Genomic DNA, 21,067 nt, shown 5'->3' with positions numbered 1-21,067 from the left:
TGCCATCAACTCAAACACAAAGACACATGTTTGTTAACAGATAAAGAAACAATATACAGCAGTACATGTGGGTTAAAAATAGTTCATACAAATCTGTGAATTAGTCTTCCTCAATCCTGTGTCAAAGATTAGATTAACAACTGTATTAAAGGAGGCAGATTCATTTAAAAAACACAGCGATATGTGCACAAAGGTGGACTCATTTTCTGCTTGGGAATCTAAGGGTGATTTTTTGTATGTATTTGATTTTGTTTGTCTTGGTGTAATTGGTCTATTGGTGTATTCCAGGGCTCTGCAACCTGTGGCTCTGGAGCCTCATGTGGCTCTTTGACTCCTTTGCAGTGGCTCCTTGTAGCTTTGAAAAAACACTATTGACAGAGTTTTTTTATGTTTCCTACAAAGGGTATTGACAATAATGACACAGACACTAAACAAAATCATAGTTTAACATTTTGTTGTAATAAATATGTATCACCTCCTGCGACAAAGCTTTTACATTTTTGGGGGATTTTTTAAAAAATATATTATTATTATTATTATTATTATTATTATTATTATTATTATTATTATTATTATTATTATTATTTTTTGAAATTCTAAGAATTTGTTTTAATGTAATTTTTTTATTTTTTTAACATTTTTACAAAATGAGAAGTGGTTGGTGGAGGGGGGGGATTTGCTTATTTTTGAAGTTTTTATTTGAATCCCATTTTTTTACCTTATTTTGCAATTTTTAGAATTTTTGCACAATCTTTTTGAAATTAAGCAAATTTTGCATATTTAGGTTTAGCAAATTTTTTTGAATTTCAAAATTTTTGCATGTTTTTTGCACAATTTTTAATTTAATTTTTTACATAAAAAAACATTTTCATATTTATTTACTAGATTTTTACTTTGTTTAGAATTTTATACACTTTTTGGTCTCTATCGTGAAGATGAAGTTTATTTTGAGGCTCTCAAATGATTTTGATCAAGGTGAGCTGAGGCAAAATGGCTCTTTTGAAAGTAAAGGTTGCAGACCCCTAGTGTATTCCCACGGCAGTACGGCTAGTTAGGGGGTTTCAGGTTGAGAAGTCAGGGAACCCCTGGTCCAGGAAGTGTCACCGAGCAGAGCAGAGAGGTCAGAGGATGTGACTGACGGGTTTGCATGTCATTTTCTTGTCTTGGTGTTTGTTTTTAATCCAAAAGAAAAACAAATATGATAGAGGGATTAGATATGTAAATTTCAAAGACTGTATAATACATGGAGGTAGTCTCCTCGACATTACTCTTCTGTTTCTGAAACAGTAAATGAAGCACATCGGCTATAGCAGCCATATTGGTAGTGGCAAGGGCTTTGCGTAAAGTTAATAGGGCGCCTGTAGGTCACATGACCCTGAGCTGTGCCTTCTATTGGGCGAGCTTGCGATCTTAATATCCTCTGAATGGCCAAGTTAGAAAAAAATTCACCCCCCATACAGTGGGAGCCGAGCTTTTTTTTAGCTTGGTTTGTATTCGACATCAGCTATCTCCAGAGCCAGCCTCAAGCGGACACTCAAGAAACAGCAGATTTTAGCACTTCAGCATTTTCTCATTTTCTTAGACTGGAGGTTCCACTTGGTAAATTTGCGACCTTTTTTTGTCTTTTGAGATTTTTTGTGGCGTTTATTTATTCAGTGGGATAGGAAAGGGTAGTGGATAGAGTAGAAAACAGGGGGACAGTGGGGTGTGACATGTGGGAAAGAGGCCACAGGCTTGACTCAAACCTGGGCCGCCCATGTGAGGGCGAAACATATGGAATGCGACCCAAACCACCAGACCTTCTGCGCTCCATTTGCAACCAGTTTTGATTAATATTACTCAGAGTAACAGAATGAGGAGCATTATTATGTCTTGATCATAGACTGTTCAGAAAAAAAAAAAAAATCATCTTGCTTGGCTTGAGATGAGGTCGCTATAAAAACTGCTCCCTCTGGTGGCTGGCTGCAGTATAGGTCAAAAACTCTGTCTCCTCTGTTCATTTGAATGGGGCTGTCAAATTTTAAAAAATAAATACACCTGGTAGAGATGTTTCTCGTATCTGTATGCTGAGATGATATGAGGATATCACTGGGATGCATTATATTCAAGTCCTCTTTTTCCTGAAAAGTTTCTTTTTCATTTGTTATTAAAATCTAAAAACAGAGTTTTACATCACGCTTGGAGATGATTGATGGCTGCCATTCTTTTGGAGTATTTTTTTCAGGTCATAGATGCTCTTCTGCACGGACTCAAAACTGTACAACAGTACAAGGCAGGGCTGTCCATTCTATCAACAGTCTATGGTCTGGATCCATGACCCCCTCCTCTTCTCTCATAACAACTGATGATCAGTACACTTCGTTAGTGTTGATCATTTGGAGTTATCCAAAGAGACAACACTAATCTGCCTCTTCTTCTCTTCTTGAGGTTTTGGGATGTGAATTTCAGCACGACTTCATTCTTCAGTCAACAAAAACACAATCCATTCACACATCTGTGAAACTCTGATCTGTCTTCCTGAACAAAAATGAAAAATGACTAAATCTATTTCAAACTTGACTTCCTTTGTAACTTCCTCTCTCTAGACTTCTTCAGTAGAGGAGTTTGAGAAGAAGCTGTGGAGTATATTCATCAATGACAGCTCCCGTCCTCTGAGGATTCATACAGAGAAATATTAGAAATCCACAACAGCTAAACAACAGCATCCTTTTTCATTCTGAGGAGAAAACACTTTGACTGAATGACGAGTTTAAGATCAGCTTGAAATACAGTAAAGTGTTAGAGTAACTTCAAAGTGTGGAAAGATTTTAAAACCATTACTTTGAAGATGTAGAGAAAGTTTGTTCAGGCTTCAGTGTGAGCTGATGGTTACACATTCAGGAGAGACGGAGCACCATCAGCATTCCTTTGGAAACCTTTCTATCGCTCTTCTTTGGAAGCTCAATACGTGACCGTCGTCTACGGTTAGTTATTAACTTTGTCTGGCTGCTGTTTGGAGCCGCCCAGGTATTTAATAAGTTTGTTTGCAGCCTTTCTTCTGCTGCAGGAAGTAGTGTAAAAACTGCAGGGTTGAACAAATGTAATTGTCACAGCAGCATTTAAACGAAAACAACAACACCTTTAGTTTCTGACCTTGAGTGAGTGTTTGAAGCTGTAGGACGGCGTCTTCTCATGTCCATCTGAGGTCTCCTCACGTTTCTTACAAAACAGCAGCATCTTATCGTACAGGAACAGGTGCCTCTGCATGGGCTTAAACCTGGCCAGGTCCTTCACCTGAAAACATGGAGCGGTAATTACTTTTAGAGCCAGGAATAAATAATTGAAGAGTTGAGAGCCAAACAAATTCTTCAGAGGATTCTTGACATGCACTTGTGGAAAAAGAAGAAACATTCAATTATTTGAGGACGTGCACATGCACCCCTGGTTTTTGGACGCTTATCGTACCTTGCTGTGCCCTTTCTTGTGGTCCGTCCACACGTTGAATGATCCCTGCATCAGCAGCTTGCCGAGTTCACTCAGGTTTCCCTGTAAACAAACACACGGACACGTAAAGCACAGTTTGTGTTTTCCCTCTTTTTGATGTGCACGATGGAGCTTTCGTTCTGCTGCTTTAACACATCGAGGCGGCTTCAGGAGAAATGCAGGCAGCAGCGTAATCCATCAGCTTAGCCGCGCTGATGCTCATGATCAAATCTCTCAAATCAGCAGCTGCTCATGAAGCGGCAGAATGCATCAAGTCAAAATTAACAAGTTGATTTTTCTAGGTGCATGATGTGCTCACTTGGTTTGGAAAGATGCTTATTGCTCTTATCCCTCTTTGCTACAATGAGACAGTGTCAGTACACATATCAGCATATACACACCTAGTGAAAATTTAAAGACCGTAAAAAGTCAAGAAAAATGGAAGAAAAGAAAAAGTGATATTGAGACACAAAAGATTGAGCAAGCAATTTATTACAAACGATTAAAGTGAAATAGTCTGTTCAACAGCTGATCAAAAGTTTTAGACTACAGCCTTTAAAAGATAAAATTTGCACAGAAACATGAATTCAGTGTCATTTTATGTCAGATATTCACTCTGTCATGACCTCCTGATGATAAGGGTAGAGAAAGTTTCTCTCTTTGAACGACAATGACAACAGCACTGAGGTTGGAGGCAGTAAGACAACCATTTTGAATTTCTTCAAAGATCCTGTGGGTTAGGGAGCAAGAAAGTCCAGAGGTAGACCCCATAAAATGTCACCGTCGCTGAGCTTGAGGATGTAATTGGCTGTCTGTCAGGACACGGGACGATCCTCGACCCAAATGAAGGCCGTTACTGGAGCCGACTGCAGCCCAATAACCATCAGACGCCATCTGAGAGAGAGGAGCTTTAAGGACAAAACACGTCTTCAAAGGCCTCGTCTCCTTCGACACCACAAACTCACCGTTTGGACTTTTTCAGAGAGCAGCAAACATGGGACACTGAAAGGTGAAGAAAGTTTGATTCTCTGAGGAGAAAAAACTGAACCTTGACGTCCTGATGGCTTCAACGTTACTGACATGACCAGGAGATCCCACTGGAGATGTTTTCACAGCGGCACAGTGGAGGGGGCGCCATCATGATCTGGGGCTTTTTCCTTCAATGGACCAATGGAGCTTCAGGTTGGTCAGGGGCGTCAAACGGCGCCTGGCTCTGTGGAGATGTTGCAGGGGGCCTCCTTCATGGCTGAGGGCCCTGGTCTGTGTGGGAATGTCTGGGTTTTTCAACAGGACAACACTGCAGCTCACAATGGGCGCCTGACAAAGGACTTCTTCCAGAGGAATCAGCTCACTCTTTGGACCATCCTGATGTTCCCCTGATCTAAATCACTCTGACAACATTTGGGAATGGATGGAGAGGGATGTTTACAAAAATGGACATCAGGGGCGTCCTCCATGACAGTGGATGATCCTCCATGAAGACATCTTCACCACTTGGAGCAATGTTCCCACAACCTCCTGGAAACACTCACATCGATACAGTGGCCGATTAGCAAAAGCAACAACATGGATGCAAAAGCCATAACACAGTATAAGTACATCCACAATAGAAGTTAAAAGGGCAGTTTTCCTAATGAACACAGAAAAGTTGTGAAAGTTATTTAATGATTGTTTTCTTTTATAACTTAAGCTATGATAACTATGGCTCTAATGCTAACGTAAAGAAAGACATGTAAATGGTATGAAAGATTTCACAAGGTGACACCCCTATAAGGATAGGCACCGAATTAGGTACTTTTATAGGTACCGACCGAATTCTGTCAAAAGTACCGGGTACCGATTCAGATAAAACCAAAAGGTACCATGTTTAGGTACCTAAGTGCATCCTTGTGACTGTGAGGGAGTGGAAGAGTAGGAGATTTTACATGCTGGACATGAACACTGCATTGCAAGGTTATATACTGAAGAATAAATACGTTAAATCCAGGTATTTTTATATTCTATTATTAAACAAATTGATATTTTTTATCACATAAACACAAAAAAGTACCAAAAATTGGTATCGTTAAGTACCGTTACCGATTGCTAGGTACCGGGCATCGGTACTGTATCATTTCAAATGTGAAAGGTACCCACCCCTACACCCCTATGAAGCTAGATAAATTTAACTTCCGTTGTGGCTGTACTTCCGTTGTGTTGTGGTGTTTGCATTTGAGTTGTAGCTTTAACAAACAGTCTGACACCCACCAGCCACTGTACATCAAAAACGCCGAAACAAATGGTGGAGCTCCTTATTACTGAGTCCTTCTTCTTTTTGCATTTTGAAGCTTTAATTCATGCAAAATGTAAATTCTTGCAATTTTTCAACTGATCTTAAAATTTTGATCAGGCGTGTCCTTCTCCTCTTAAGGTTTTCTTCATTGAAGCATAAAAGACATGAGTGTGTAAAGCCACAGGCTGCACAGTTAGGATACAGTGACAATCTGATTAATTTGATTTATGTTCCTCCCAGAACAGGACTAAGGATCACACAGAGACTCATCTGTTGCACAGATTGTGCACAGAAGCTCATCAGACACACCCTGAACGTCCCGTATCAGATTCTTTACACCATGTGCTTTAGATTGTGGATAAACTGTGTGTAACCTGAGGAGCTATAACATGATAAGCATCACTGAGTCAGGGGAGCTTGTGCCTTTACATGGTGGTGACTAACTAACCAAAGAGCCTGGTTGAACTCTCAGACCTTTCACGGAAGATGAAAGTGTTTGGTTAATGTTTGCCTGAGCATTAGTCTGAGGACCAGGCTTTGTGAGTATTGCAGTGTTAAAAATGTATGCAAACAAAACATGCAGTCCAAAACTAAGAGAGTGACGTGATGGAATGATACAAACAGGAAACTGAAACCCAGATAGGACATGAACACTTCACCAAAACTATTTCAGGCTGAGGAATTTGACTGAAGGTGTTTATTAGAACGTTCCCTCTCAGAGGAGTGTTAAACTCTCTGATTACAGCCGGGGGAGTCCGGGTTGAATAAATATGACATGTGAAATTGATCTTGGATAAATAGGGTGTTTTAGTAAGACACTTCTGTTTACTTTGGGTGAGAATTCAGGTCAGTTTAGCTGAAATCCTTAAGTCCACTGACTCTTCAAGTGCTCCCTGGAATCACTCTGAAGCTGGGCTGAAGCAACTGCAGACATGGGGTTAGTCAGCTCCTGAGCTCCTGTTTTCATCTCTCATAAAAGTTATTAACCATGGATCTCTCTGATACCAACTGGCAACTAGACTGGTGCTAGCGCTAGTTCCAGGTCATTGCCTGACTTAGCTCTGGTTCTTTATGCTTCCACTGACAAAAAACTAGCTTCAGGTGTTCAAAACTAGTGCTTAGCAAGCGCCAACTCTCTACTGGGCCAGGGCTAAGTGTCGTCTCCATCAGGGTCAGAGGCAGTGTTGCAGTGACCAACGATGAGTTGTGAAAAAACAAACATTCTTAAAAAGGAAAGCAGCATGGCAGGTCGTCCATTGTTTTGTTGGCGTATCCTCATCCAAAACCTGAACTGGGGGCGAAATTAAAGCAACAATGCACTGTCTCGCATAGATCAGGTCTAAATCTTGTTGTTTCATTAAACAGACAAAACAGCTTATGTTATTTATCTTGTTTATATGACAGGATGTCAATTCTACCTCATGTTCATGTGTTTCCATTTGTCCTCTGCTCCCTCAATTGTGCACAGCAGAGCTCCGCCCAGATGTCTTCACAGACACGCAAACACATACGCTGTGTTTCCACCAAGCAGTCTGGTTTCGATCAGTACAGTTTGGTTCAGGTTGGCTCGGTTAAGCCTGGTCCTGTTTGCGTTTCCACAGCTAACTGCGCCCCCTCATGGAAGGTGGTGATTAAGCCAGATGCCAATTAACGCATCAGTTAAATAACAGCTTGACGCCATAGCAGCCCGTACCCCCCTAATAAATTCAACAAAGAAGAAAGACGCGATATAACAAACAAATAACATCCATTGATTTGTCCTCCTTGTGATTGGCATGTGGCTCTTTGTTGCAATCAAACTGTTTCAGAGAAGTCTGTGTGCCGCCAGGAGAAATACAGCTGCTGTCAGACGGGAAGTGATGATTCTTTCAACCAATCAACGGTCTGCAGTGTTGTAGCTCCACTTTTCAGGATCAGATCAGATAAGACTGGCACCCGTATGAAAGGGTGCCAAAAAGTGGGACAGCTCGTCTCAGTTATTTGGGGATCTGTTCCAGGATTAGTAGAAACGCCATAAAACGTGTGCCTGAACCGCAAGGTGAATTAGGGCTATAGGCACACTCCATGTAGCAGACAGTCAGGAAAAATAATGTCACAAACACAGGCAAGAAGAAAATCTCTGCATATTTCTCAGCGCTCCTATGTTTGTTGCCACCCTCTACCTGAGCATCCACAACTGCGGCCACCTCTGCTCTTCAAATAAAGATTGACAGACTGGCTGACTCCAACTTTGTCTGATGAAGTGTTAAAACTCTCAAAATTTCCACCATAGAATCAGTTTTCAAAAGTGTATATTTTACATCCCCTCTTATTTTCTAATCTGTCAATTTTGAAATGAAAAAAAGAAAAAATCAATTAAATTTTAAAAGGTAAAACAGTGGTGTGCATAGCTTCTTGTGGGCTTACACAGTAACACCCTGTATACTTTTTTTAATCCTTTTTTTAACAGGCTTAATTAAATAACTAAGAGATTTTTCTCAAATTGTCAGTTAAATGGTAAACTCCTGATAACCCTGCACAATTTTTTCATCTCCCGGGAATCATGTTGGATGTATTCTGTGTTGTTTACCCATGAGTATCAGCCTTACAGCGACGCAAACCATAAGAACACTTTCCACAGTCACCTGACAGGAGCAGCTAACTCTGAGTCTGGAAAATCAAACACAGAAAAACTCTACACACCTCAAAGCCAGTGATGGCGATCTGGTGCATGGAGTCGTTGACTGACTTGATGATGTCCAGCATGGTGGCCAAGGCCTCCTCCAGCTCAACTGTTCCCTCGCCCTTATTACACTTCAGCATCTCCTGGAGACAGAGAGGAGGGACAGGGTCATTCAAAAGGAAAAGGTAAAATTCAATGAAAGACATTTTCTGAAGTTAAAAAAAAGGGAAACAGATACTTTTAGAGGCATTTAACTGTTACATCTTGAAATGGTCTTGACACAACAGCAGTTAAGTAACATCCAGCTAACTAATTCTAGGATACTACTGAAAAGAAACCTAGCAACTTCTACTCAGACTTAGTTTTTATTGATTTGTTAGACGGTGTAGTCTTCGGAATGGTTACAGATCATGTTTTTATCCTGGATGTGTTTACAATCCTGATCCTCATAGTGAAACAGTAAAACCTCACAGGGCTCCAGCATTAGGCCCTCCTGTGGGGGATTATGTGGAGCAGGCTGAACTAATGGGCCTGATAATGGCACAGAATGATATTTTGTTATTAACTTACACACAGTAGTCAAACATATTTCTTAATGACATCTTAAATGAGAGCAAAAAACACGTAAAGCTCTGTTTTTAAAAAAGATCCTGTGAGAACAATTACTACATCCTGAACTACTGTGACTCAAAGAGCAGGACGTGTTACCTGTACTGTGTTCTTCCTCTGTCTTACACTCCTCTTCCTTTGGATATATCCCAGAAGGTTTATCTCTTCACCCTCCCTGCACCTTAAACCTTTGTGTTTTTCTCTCATAAGGTCTCTAACCTTCACTCGCTGCCTCCTTTCTCTCTGGGCTCTCCCCTCTCCTGACTTTTTCCCACTCATCCTACCTGACTCTGTCACTTACACTCTCATCTCTGCTCCATCCTACTCTCCAGACTCTACCTCTCCTCCCTCCACTCGGCTTCACGCGCCCTAGAGGCCGGCTTCTTGTCTGACTCGGTGATTACCGACAGAGCCCCCCTACAGACGGCTGAAGAAACGGGGCGAATCAAAGCGCTCCGAGGACCTCCATGCCTATCAATATGTTCTCTCCTCTTTCACTGCTCCTTATCTGCAGCTAAACGCTTCTTCTGTCGATACACAATCCACTTTCCCTCCTGCAGCCGGAGAAACTGTTTTCTATCTTTTTTCCACTCTCCTTTATCTCCACACCTTCAGGACACAGTCCAAGCCTGCTCATGCTCGGCGAGTCTGCTTTCTACTTCCTCACAACAAGGAGGGCACAGCTGATGCTCTGTAAAATCTGTTTGGCTGTCCTCGCCTTGCATCGGTAAACTGAGCTTTTTATGGATAGAAGAGCAGAAAGAGCTCTACACATCTTCCAACAGCACCTTGGCTTTATAAAAGAGAAACTCTTTGTGTGACCTCTGTGGTTTTTATGAAGTTTGAATTTTTTATGCACAAGGTTGGATGCTTCATGCACTTCTAAGTTAATTCAGGTGAAGTAAAGCTCCAGGTTACAAAAAAAAACACTCAATAAAAGGAAATATAACTTTTAGAGGAAAGGGGATAAAAAAAACAAAAGGTTAGAAAGTGTGTGAGTGTGTGAGTGGTGTGTGTTACCTTGAGCATGAGTTGGTACTTGGTGATCCTCTGGACAGGTTTCAACAGGTAGGCATCCAGAGATAGCTTGTGGTCAAGTTTCTTCTGGCACTCCTGTTGTTACAAACACACAGTGGGGTGTGTCAAAAAGAGACGCGTGTCAGACCTGATTCATGTGGAGTTGAAGCCACAGCAGGAAATTCTTTGATACAATAAAAACCTGTTAACTCGTTGGCTCAGAGCAGTGCCCCATACTGCCAGCAATTTTAGAGCATTTTGACTGATGGTTCAAGACCCACAGAATAATGTGATCTATGACTATGTAAACTAGGGATGCCAAGGTTCACAAAATCCACGGTTTGGTTCTCATCCCAGCTTTGTGGTCACAGTTTTTGGTTTGGTTAGGTGTACACTATTGCTGTTTTCAACACCCCAGATTAGCATATACCCTTATAATCCACTATTAACACATTATTTTTAATCAACGATGTCATGTATAGTCATGAAAAACCTGAAAGAATGAGGCTATTTCCCATTTCAAACATGAATAAAGCTGAGTGAAACATTGCTAGTTTGAACATGTCAGCTCCTCAGTAAGGAAAGTCACTATTGGCTGACCCAGAAGTCACTAAAAGTCACTAAATGACACTTCTGTCTAATTTGCATAATTATCCATTTGCATTTAATTGTCAAAATATATCAATACATTATAAGCCCCCGTCTTTATCTGGGCTGGGGACCAACAGGAGTGACCATTATGAGACACACACTTGTGTGATTGATTTGAATGCAGTTGTCTGCTCTGGAGCATCAGGAAAAGACTGCTGTGGGTGAGGACTGTCTGTCTGTGTTTTGGATAGGGGAGGGACTCACACACGTTGACCATTGAGAAGATCAAAACACACTTCAGTTACAAGAATTGTTGTCTTTAAAAAGACTCACTAGAGGGGTCTGAAAAGTCATTAAAAGTAGCGACAAAGTCTCTAAGTTGGAAACACTCAGTCAAGGTTTTATCCTCCACTTTCTTACCGCCGTCATCAGAGCTCACACCAAATCTAAAGTGCTTCCAGACAGCAGAATGCCACAATGCCACAGGTACACCCCCTGACTCTGTCTTCTCTGCTCGTCATGTAAACAACACACACGCCTCCCCACAAAGTGTCCTGCTGTATCCCTTGCCTCGAGTTGCACATGCGTATAATTGGAGCTACGTACTTGCTTCCAACTGAGTAAAATGAAGAAAAAAGAAAAACACAATATGAACGACGCACCCGTGCCCTAGACCAAGTAAGTGAAACTGAACAGTTCCGATTTTTTCCATAAACCGTTCCATCCTAATGTAAACACCAAAACTGCCCCAAAAATGAGTAGAATCTCTTCTTTCATCAGAAAAAAGGTTGGTTTCTATGTTCTTTTGTTATCCACAGTAGACCATGGGCTGGCCCAGAAAGGAGAAGAAAGGTGATTTAAGGGACTTTGAACATTATTGTTGATCTACTGGGATTTTCACACTCAGCTTTCTGAGTTTACAGAGACTGGTCCCAAACAGAGAAAATACCCATTTAGCCAAAGGCAATCTTTGAACACTCAACACGTCCAACCTTGAGGCAGATGGGCTACAGCAGCAGAAGACCACACCGGGTGACCCTCCTGTCAGCTAAGAACAGGAAACTGAGGCTACAATTCACACAGCAACACAAAAACTGGACAATAGAAGATTGGAAAAACATTGCCTGATCTGATGAGTCTGGATTTCTGCTCCACATTCAGATGGTAGGGTCAGAATTTGAATAAACACTATGAAACTCCACAGCCTACCTGAGGATCTGCAGCCGACAAATCTGCAGCAACTGTGTGATGCTATCAGGTCAAAGTCCTGTTGATATTGCATGTGTGTTACCTGGAAGAAGAGACTGTCTCCACACTGTCTCCAGAGGACTTCAGAGCGAGGTTTATTCTGACAGTACTTCTCATACACCTGGAGCTCTTCTTTCTGTCGACACAAAGACACGTCTGAGTCAGGAGAGGGTCTGATGTTAGCTCTGTTATTTTCTTCTGGACAGTTTTTGAGCTGCTGTGTCGACTCATTCTCTTCCTTTATCAAAAGACTGCTACTCTGAGAAAACCTATACAGCATGTTTGGGTTGAAATTTTTTTTCTTTTTTATTTAATTCTGGGCTGTTGGCATGAAAAGAAAGTTATAGTGTCTAGTATTTTATACCATAAGAGAAAAATCATACAAAGCAGAAGGATGCTACGTTGAATTAAAGACAGAAATGCATTTAAAAGCCCCCGCTGTTTCCTTGCTGACAAATAGGTACACAAAGGAACAGAAAAAAAACTCACTTTCTATGATAACTGGGACATCACGAGATCAGGTCTGATTGTAGCAGCCTCACTATCATCATCATATGGCTGTAAACATCTCTGAGATGTAACCCTCAGAGTTGTTTGGATCCTGCTGACTTTGGGTGGGGCACTATCCTTCGAAGTTTTATCCCTAAGTCTCTTATTCCTATTCCTTTGGTGTTAAATCAGGGCCAAAAGATTTGATCATTTGTAAAAAAAGAAAAGAACAAAAACCTGAAAGTTCTAGTTTTGAGCTTAAACTTTGAAAAATACATTAATGTGTTCAAAATAAAAAAATAAGTACCAAGCCATTTAGTTTTCTTAATTTGACTCCATCACTTCTTTGAGGGCGTACTCACCCTTTTCAGGAAACAGGTTCCTACCAGCTCTGGTTTCTCAGCACAGTTCACCAGCTCCCTCAGAAATGTTCTGCAAAACAATGACAAACAAAAAACAACAAACTGATAAGATAAAGACACAAATGAAGAACTTTTCCAGTCTTTCTGGGCACTCAAAGTGGTTCATATTGCTCGTCTCATTCACACACTGACTATAGGGACCAATCTCAGTCATACACCGCTGAACAATGCTGAGGAATTTAGGTTTTAGTGTCTTTCTAAAGAAAACTTTGGCATGTGACCACAGGCTTGGATCGAACCCCCAGACCTCATGATCAAGAGATGACCCGCTCTGCCACTGAAGCTGTGAGGACTTTTTAATTGATCCTGAAAAAGTCTCATTTGTAGACACGTCTGATCGTGATCCACAGCTTAAAATGAGATTATCAGCACCAAATCAGGTTATTTTAAATGTTGTTTTTCAGAACAGGACAGCGATAGAGCACGGGCTTAACTGTTAGTGACAATGTTCATGGCAACCCACATGCAGCAGTTATTCTGCAGTAGTCAGTTCAGAAATAAGGTACAAAGATGAGTTAAAAGATAATTTACTTTCTTTTCATCATTTGCTTCAAAACAAACTCAAGCCTTGGCAAGAGTCAAGTCTTCACAACGGTAGGTGCAAGTGCTTATGGGAAACAGAGCTTTTATACTAGAAAAACACCTATTTTTTTCAGTCCTCACATCGTCTTTAACAGTACATTACATTTCCTTTGTTGGGAGCCTCTATCTAATGGTAAAATTATTTATATTTATTTTAGGGATGGGCAAGTACTAATACCAGCCTTTTTACAAGGTATTAGTACTCATGAAGGCTGCAGATACTCTAGGCAAGAAAATCTTACACCGAGCAAGTCCTTCTCGCCACTAGTTGCTGCTAGTTGCTGCTAGTTGCTGCAGTTTAACATCAAGGAAAATGTGAGCCAGGTCCTGTTCAGACAACATGAATGAACTAGGGACAGTTAACAGTTAAACTGTTTTATTTTTTTACCTTAGTTTACTTTAAAAAAAAGAACTTAAAATCTGACAGTTGTTAGTTTTATTTGGCACCTTTAATAATTTTTTTTAGTATCAACCAAAAAATTCTTAACTCAGAGAGGGTTGTTTTTTATTTGGACTTAAAGTTATACTCCGGGATGGAACAAGTTGGGTCCTATCACAAGATTTAGGGCAGAAATTACCCCTACAGCAGTGATTTTGTGCAGCAGAAGCCCAGAGCCCACGCACCAAACACCCCCTCCCTGCTCCTCTGCCGGTTTCCTCTGCACTCAGACGGGGCCATATTTTACTTGACCAAAAACAAAAATAAACGGACTCCCACTAAAAAAATCTGATATCTGTCTGCATTCACGCTTTATTTAGAGAATTTTTAGCGCGTTACTTTCACACAAAAACACTGCTAAATAAGGCTCTAGTTCTCATCGTGTCTCTTCGTCCTGGCAGACTACCTGTGTCTGTTTATATCTGGCACGCCGCGAGCGCGGACTGATACACGAAGCGGTGAGTGCCTCGTAGCCAGCTGTGGCTCTGCAGCGGAGGTAGCACCATTATACGACACAATGAGAGCTAGAGCCTTATTTAGCGGTGTTTTTGTGTGAAAGTAACGCGCTGAAAATTCTCTAAAGAAAGCGTGAATGCAGACAGATATCAGATTTTTTTGGTGGGAGTCCGTTTATTTGTGTTTTGGGTCAAGTAAAATATGTCCCCGTCTGAGTGCAGAGGAAACCAGCAGAGGAGCAGGGTGGGGGTGTTTGGTGCGAGTGCTCTGGGCTTCTGCTGCACAAAAACACTGCTGTAGGGGTAATTTCTGCCCTAAACCTTGTGATAGGACCCAACTTGTTTCATCCCGGAGTATCACTTTAATGGCAGAGTGACTGTGCTGTCTTAGATCAAAATGATCTGTCACTGTTAACTGTAATTTTCTGTATCAAAAGTAGTAGTAGTATCGGTACTTGGTATTGGTGAGTACTCAAGTACTCGTACTGGTATCAGTCTGCATAAAAAGTGGTGTTACTGTAGACATGAGTTTCAGTATACTTTTACTCCACCATGTTTCTGAACATCTACACTTCTAAATTGACCAACAGTCTCTACTTATGTTACACAGAAAAGCTAGGAGAGTCAGAGAAAGTCCTCAGAATGTGGAAACACATTAAAAAGATGTGGAAATATCAACACCAGGGTGGATCCAAGGAGGAGGTGGTCTACTGATTGCATGAGGGGATGTTTAGTATCATGTGTTGAAGCCTCACTTATTGTAGTGAATAAAACTGAGTTCATTTTGGTTTGTGTGACAATCTTTCCTTACCTAGCCCATTTTAGTTTTATAAAAAAAAATTAAGGGTGTGATAAATGGATGAAATACTCCTTTAAAAAGTTGGACATTCATCAGTTTCAGTCTCGGCCTCTCGAACAAGAGGAGAAAATCTCTCACAGTCTAAAGAAGCATTTAAAGGATGCACAGACATGAACAGTGGTTGTTAGGAGGAGAAAAATAGACAGAATTCAGAGAAGATGCAAAGAGAGTCAGAGGAAGTGTGAGAAGGAAAAGGGAGGATGGAGATAAAGAGTGGAAGGAAAGGAAAGGAGGCAGAACTCTTTGCTTCAGGCCCTCAGGGAGTCTAATCTGTCTGTGAAGTGCTGCTGACAGTTGTTTCCAATAACTAACCTCTTGTTTCAGACATTTTTTCCACCTTGTTCTTGTTTCCTGGAATTATGTCTGTGTTTAAGTTTTCTGCAACAGCACCCACACTTTGTGGAAAATAAAGCTGTAAAAGTAGTGATTGAATTATCAGTGGAATATTAACAGCAACTATAGTTGAATCCTGACTCAAAACCAGAAAATCTTCACTTTTAATAAAGTCATAAATTTGTATAAGTAGCCAGTTTTTTTATTTATTGATTTCAGACACAGTAATATGTTTTGCTGAGAGGCTTTTTACAGCTTTTATTAACATAATGCAACAACAGGAGCCAATAAGTCAACATCCATCCATAGGTTACGCAAAAGAAAGTTTTGGAAATAAAACAGTAGTTTAACTTCTGCTGTTAGCAGCTACTATCCTGCTGTTAACATTATTTAAAGGCACTGGAGGACTCTCAGTTTGGTGTTGATAAAAAGTGATAAAAGTGACACCTGTTGCTCGAACCTGAAGTGTTTTTTTGGGATAAAGACTTTATTTCCCATGAGCACCATCACCCACTGTCTTGAAGATGTGACTCTTACCAAGTTTTGCATTTGTCTTGGAGAGCAAATCTTTTGAACTCTACTTTTGTTTGTTCAAGACAACTTTTCCCAGGATGCAAAGTGACAAGGTAATGTATTTATTTGTAGTTTAGTGTTTAGTGTTCAGAAAGTGAGCAGACTATCTGTTTAGTGTTCCTTACAGTCCGGTGCTCTGAGACGTTTAACATTAGTGAATCCTGGTTACAGCCGACCAGAGCTCATCTACCAACTCCAACCTCACCAATCAGAGCTAACGTAACCTCACTCTTCATTTTATTGATTGACTCTTAAGTTTGAACAGACCACTGCAGAATAACTGCTGACTGTGGGTTGGAGTCAACATTATCACAAACAGTTTAATCTGTGTTTCAGTTTGTGTTCTATCACTCTCCTGTTTATCTTTCCTCTGATCTTCTGTCCTTTTCCTGTCTGGCAGTTTAGCTCTGGTGTCCACCAATACAAGAAAATTAATCACAGATATCATTTTCAGCAGAGAACAACACACGTCTCTTCTCAGTGCTGAACTCTGTCAGCTGGCGTAGTGTTGTCATGGGGAAGTCTACATGCTATAAATCAATCCAGTTCTGTTCTGACCAGGAAGCTGAGAAATAGCATTTAGAAATAACTAGTTTTAGTGTCGATAATCTCATTTTAAATTGTGGATTACGATCAGGCATATATCTAAGAGTGAGACTTTTTCAAGATCACTAAGAAAGTCCTCACAGGGACTTTAAATCATAAATTGGAAAGAAAAACTGCCATTAACAGTTCGCTCTGATCACCATAACACCTTTATATGTCAATGAGTTTTTTACAGATTGTATATTTCTGTATTTGTTACCTCCGCCAAGGAGGTCATGTTTTTGGGAGAGTTTGTTTGTTGTTTGAACAACATGACTCATAAAGTAATAAATGGATCTTTATGAAGTTCCTAGGAAATGTTCAAATAGGATAAGGGAGACGTAACTAAATTTTGGAGGTGATCACCGTCTGGATCCAGGATTTTTTTTTAAAAGGATTCTATATCATTGGGAGATAGGGCTGTTTTCACCATATGTGTATATAACTCCACCATAAATGGTTGGATTGCTTTGCAAAACAATACAAGACCAGGTCACCATAATTTCTGACAGATGTAAAAGTACGATCCAGATACTGAAAATATTCTAGATACCAAGATCTGGAATATGAAATATGAACCGGGTCATCATCATTTTCAACACTGTCAGGTAACAAATTATTGTACAAACCTGCAACTAACACCAAATTGTAGCAGACAGTCTGCTGAAAGGGAGTATAACATTAAAGTAGGACTAAAGAGTTTTGTTTTTTAATTTTGATTTTTTTAGTCAATTTTGCAAAGAAAAATGAAGACTTGACAAACCAGTGAAAGTGTTCCATATTAACCATTACCTGTGATGAATTAACTAATAAAACTAGGCTTCAAGCACTTAAAGCAACAATAATGACACAACTTATCTTCAGGTACTGTTCAAACACTCCACATCCTCAAATCTGAACTTTCATCCACTTACTTGTTGTGAAATTCGTAAATCTCCGGCAGGTTTCCGAACAGTACATCCCTTTTGTTTTCAAGGCAGGGAGGGATGAGGTGGCTGAGCTCTGAGTTATCCAGCTCTGCAAAATAACCCTGAGGATGGGAACGATGAGATGGAAGGAAAAAAATAGAAAAGAGAATTATGCATAAATATTCTGCCAGCACTGAGGAAAAACACTGGCTGATCATTTTAACCCGAGAGGATGAGACAATAAAGATTTCTTAACCTCTGCTCATCTCCAACCAGAGATTGACCACCACGGGTGATTGGAATGAATGATAGACCACGATACACTAACACTTTAAGTTGTGTTTCATGTAATCAATAAACTCTACAGTCAGAATCAATGCACTCCAGCTGGAGTTCAATCTTTCACGCTCGTGTAATCCAATATTAAATTGATCTGGACGTATTCAACTCAGCAAATCATTTAAAGCTCATACAGTGTGAGGCGTCTGAAAGTTGAATTTACGAGGAAAAGAATCACGCTCCTCGTTCTGCTCCCGAGCAATCAATGCAGATACTAACCTCCAGGATGAAACATGCAGCTATTGATATCTGGATAAGAAACTGTTTGCAATGAGAATTGCTGATGGAATCCAATACAGAGAGCTATGTCAGGGTTAGGAATGGACAAAACAATTCAGTTTATTCAATCATCTAGAGGAAAAAGCAACATTTGTCTCTCTGAGAACAGTCAGATTGATCTTTTTTTGAGTTTATCTAAGCAGAAAAATACACAGTAACTTGAATTTTGGCAGTGGTTATTGATATAAATGTGCAGGAACAGCTAAATTTGGGTGTTGGAGCTGGGAAGGGGTATTGATGAGATTTTATTGATACCAATGCCCTTATCAATTGTTCCTGTGTATATTTTCTGAACAAAAAGTAGCTGTATGGCCCATTTATGCTCAACCCTACATACAGAGTCTTCTGTTTGTGCTCTGCGTTCAAGTGGTCTGGATTTCTGCATATTTCCATGAAGCTTACAGATATGGACTGAATGAAGCAGTACCACCAGAAACAGTGGGGGCAGTGTTGCTGTTATTACCCGATACAAGGCTTTAGTGAGACATGAAGAAGAAATAACGATGGTGGAACTTTTGCAATGTATTTAACTGGCTTACTGACCACTACCTGCTACAACGCTGCCTCCTTGTTGTCTTTTATGCAAGCGGTACACATTTAGTATGTCCTCCACAGTCGCCATGTTTGTTTTTGAGTTTCATTGGGGTTAACTTTTGACTCTGGGCTGCTCCCCCTGGTGGATGTATTGGTTAACTGCAATGCCAACATAAAGGACACACAGGAGTATGTGAGCAGTTATGATAACATTGTTTGACATGGACAGATATATTTTCATACATAAAGTAGGGCTGGACAATTATTCGGATTTTAATCGTGATTTCAATTTTGCCATCTGACAATCATAAAAACAATATAATTGAAGAAAAACAATTAATATGCCACACAGTGTAGATGTATGCAAGTTCCTGTGCTTCATAGCTCTTCTGTGTTCCATGTGCAGCCACAGCAAGTGTGTGTGACTTATGTGTATCAATAATACTGTATGTGCCACTTGCTGGTTCTTTAAAGTTGTGTTTAAATCAGTACTGAAGTTTTTTAATAAATTAATAATTGTGTTTATTAATTGTAATTTCAATATCACTTAAAATAATCGGGATTCTTATTTTTACCATGATCGCCCAGTCCTAACGTAAAGGGAGGAATAAATGGGCTTTTACAAGTGAGGACCTCAGGGCCATAGAAAGCATTCATGTTTCTAAGAAGAGGCTCAAGACCCACCTTTTTAGTTGAGCCTTTGGTTAGTATTTATTCATTTATTTATTTATTTTATTTTTATAAATAAATATATTATTTTAAAATAATTTATAAATAAATTATTATATTTAAAAGTAGCCTAGGTTTCTTATTTCATGTTTATCTATGTACCTTTACTATTTTTTAGTCTTGTCTTATTCATATTTTAGTGTTTACATATAATTATCCCTTTGGTATTTTTAACTACCCCCAGTGTTTCCTCTGGGGAGCCTTCTCCACTGGGAGAGGTGGTTAGCTGTGGTTGAATGGGCTTGTCATACTGGTTCCTGGTGGTGGGTGGTGTCCACTACACCCCCTCCCTGGGGCCTGTGCTCAGGTTTCTGTGGCTTTGGCTGTGGCCGGCTCTCTGCTCCTGGTGCAGACGGCTCCTCTAATAGTGCTTGTGTCATCTATTCATCTGTACTCAACTCAACTTTATCAGCTTCATCTATATATGTGTGTCTGTGTGTGTGTTTGTGGGCGTGTGTGTGTATGTTGCTCTGGGTGAGTGTGTGTGTGACTGTCTACCGTGGGTTTCAGGGTTGGGTGGGCATGTTTTTGATTGTTTTTAACTGCACTGTAAAGCACTTTGCATTACATCTTTTGAATGAATATAGAGCACTTTATAAATTAAGTTTTGATCGATTGATTGAGTTTTGATTCTGTGTCAACAACACATCTAGATATCTTTGGATGTAAATAAAAAAATCTAAAATAAGCCAAAATGGCACGTCATGTGATGTTGACATACTGTTGTCATTATGACTATTGTCATTGACTGAAGTAGGCCATCTAGTGTCTCACAGTGGTTAAAACGTTATTCCAAGCTGTTTGGAACCTTGCCGTAGTTACAAAGCCAGCCATGAGCCTGCACATAACTTTTCTTGTATATACCTGTTAGTGTTTTGACATTTCATTTACAATGTGTAACTGTGTGTTTCTGTGATGAAAGTTGATTTTCTGTTGTTGAACAAAGTTATACCGATGTATGCTAACCAGTAGCATATCAATGCAATTTCCCATATACATTAGCATCAAGCTAGCGCTATTTTGTTTACATTGTTTTTGGTAGAAAAGGAGATTTATACCATGTTGAATGTGTTGAATAGCAATCTGGTGTAAGAGAGTAATGTACATTTCTTTATGTGTCCAGTAAAACTTCAAGCTGAAAATCTTGAATCAGAGCTTTTTGGAAAACTATGATCCATCTGCTAAGCTTAGCTAAGATAGTTGCGGTAGACTAGTCAATGTAAGGTCTGGCAGCTCCAGTGTAATGTAAAGATTCAAAAAGGGAATTGTGAAGCACAAAGGCTAACGAAATCGATGGATTGAAGTATTTCTTTTAGTTTTCGATTCCCATCCCTTCGAAAGCAGAGCCGCTCTATAGGACTTTGGACTTTATTGTAACCCATGAAGGCGACAGGGGTAAGATAACATACTGTACCTCCATGATGCTCTGCAGCTCCTCCACATACAGCCTCTCTGTTTCTATCAGCTCGGTCATGATGTGTCTGCAGAGAAAGAGGAGGGAAACAATGTGGTGATTTTTTTCAACAACCTTTTATTTATTCATCTTTCTTCCCACGGGGGACTTCTTGCAAACTAAAGAACAAACTAATGGATCAGTAACCAGCAATAAACATGTCAGTGAAGAGCTCTTTGGTCACGCGAGACCCGCACTACCTTGTTAATGACAACAACATGAAAACA

The 21,067-nt window shown here is 40.1% G+C and overlaps 1 protein-coding gene across 8 annotated transcripts in view; it reads right to left on the bottom strand.

Annotated features, from left to right (window-relative positions):
* mcf2l2 (MCF.2 cell line derived transforming sequence-like 2) overlaps nt 1-21,067 on the bottom strand; it is a 239,912-nt gene that overhangs the window by 61,667 nt on the left and 157,178 nt on the right. For all 8 annotated transcript variants that reach the window (XM_074669199.1, XM_074669195.1, XM_074669202.1 and 5 more), the window contains exons 16-23: nt 20,802-20,868; nt 17,513-17,628; nt 12,713-12,782; nt 11,905-11,997; nt 10,026-10,118; nt 8,417-8,539; nt 3,445-3,525; nt 3,133-3,273 (exon numbers count right to left, since the gene is read on the bottom strand). In XM_074669199.1, coding sequence (XP_074525300.1) covers nt 3,133-3,273; nt 3,445-3,525; nt 8,417-8,539; nt 10,026-10,118; nt 11,905-11,997; nt 12,713-12,782; nt 17,513-17,628; nt 20,802-20,868 — 784 coding nt within the window. The remainder of the gene's footprint in view (nt 1-3,132; nt 3,274-3,444; nt 3,526-8,416; nt 8,540-10,025; nt 10,119-11,904; nt 11,998-12,712; nt 12,783-17,512; nt 17,629-20,801; nt 20,869-21,067) is intronic.

The sequence above is a fragment of the Halichoeres trimaculatus genome, unplaced genomic scaffold (assembly GCF_033239565.1).
Source record: "Halichoeres trimaculatus isolate MK-OKI-2021-1 unplaced genomic scaffold, fHalTri1.1 fHalTri1_scaffold_4, whole genome shotgun sequence".
Lineage (NCBI taxonomy): Eukaryota > Metazoa > Chordata > Actinopteri > Labriformes > Labridae > Halichoeres > Halichoeres trimaculatus.
The sequence above is the reverse complement of the archived record's forward strand: the minus strand, read 5'-3'. Positions and strand labels throughout refer to the sequence as shown.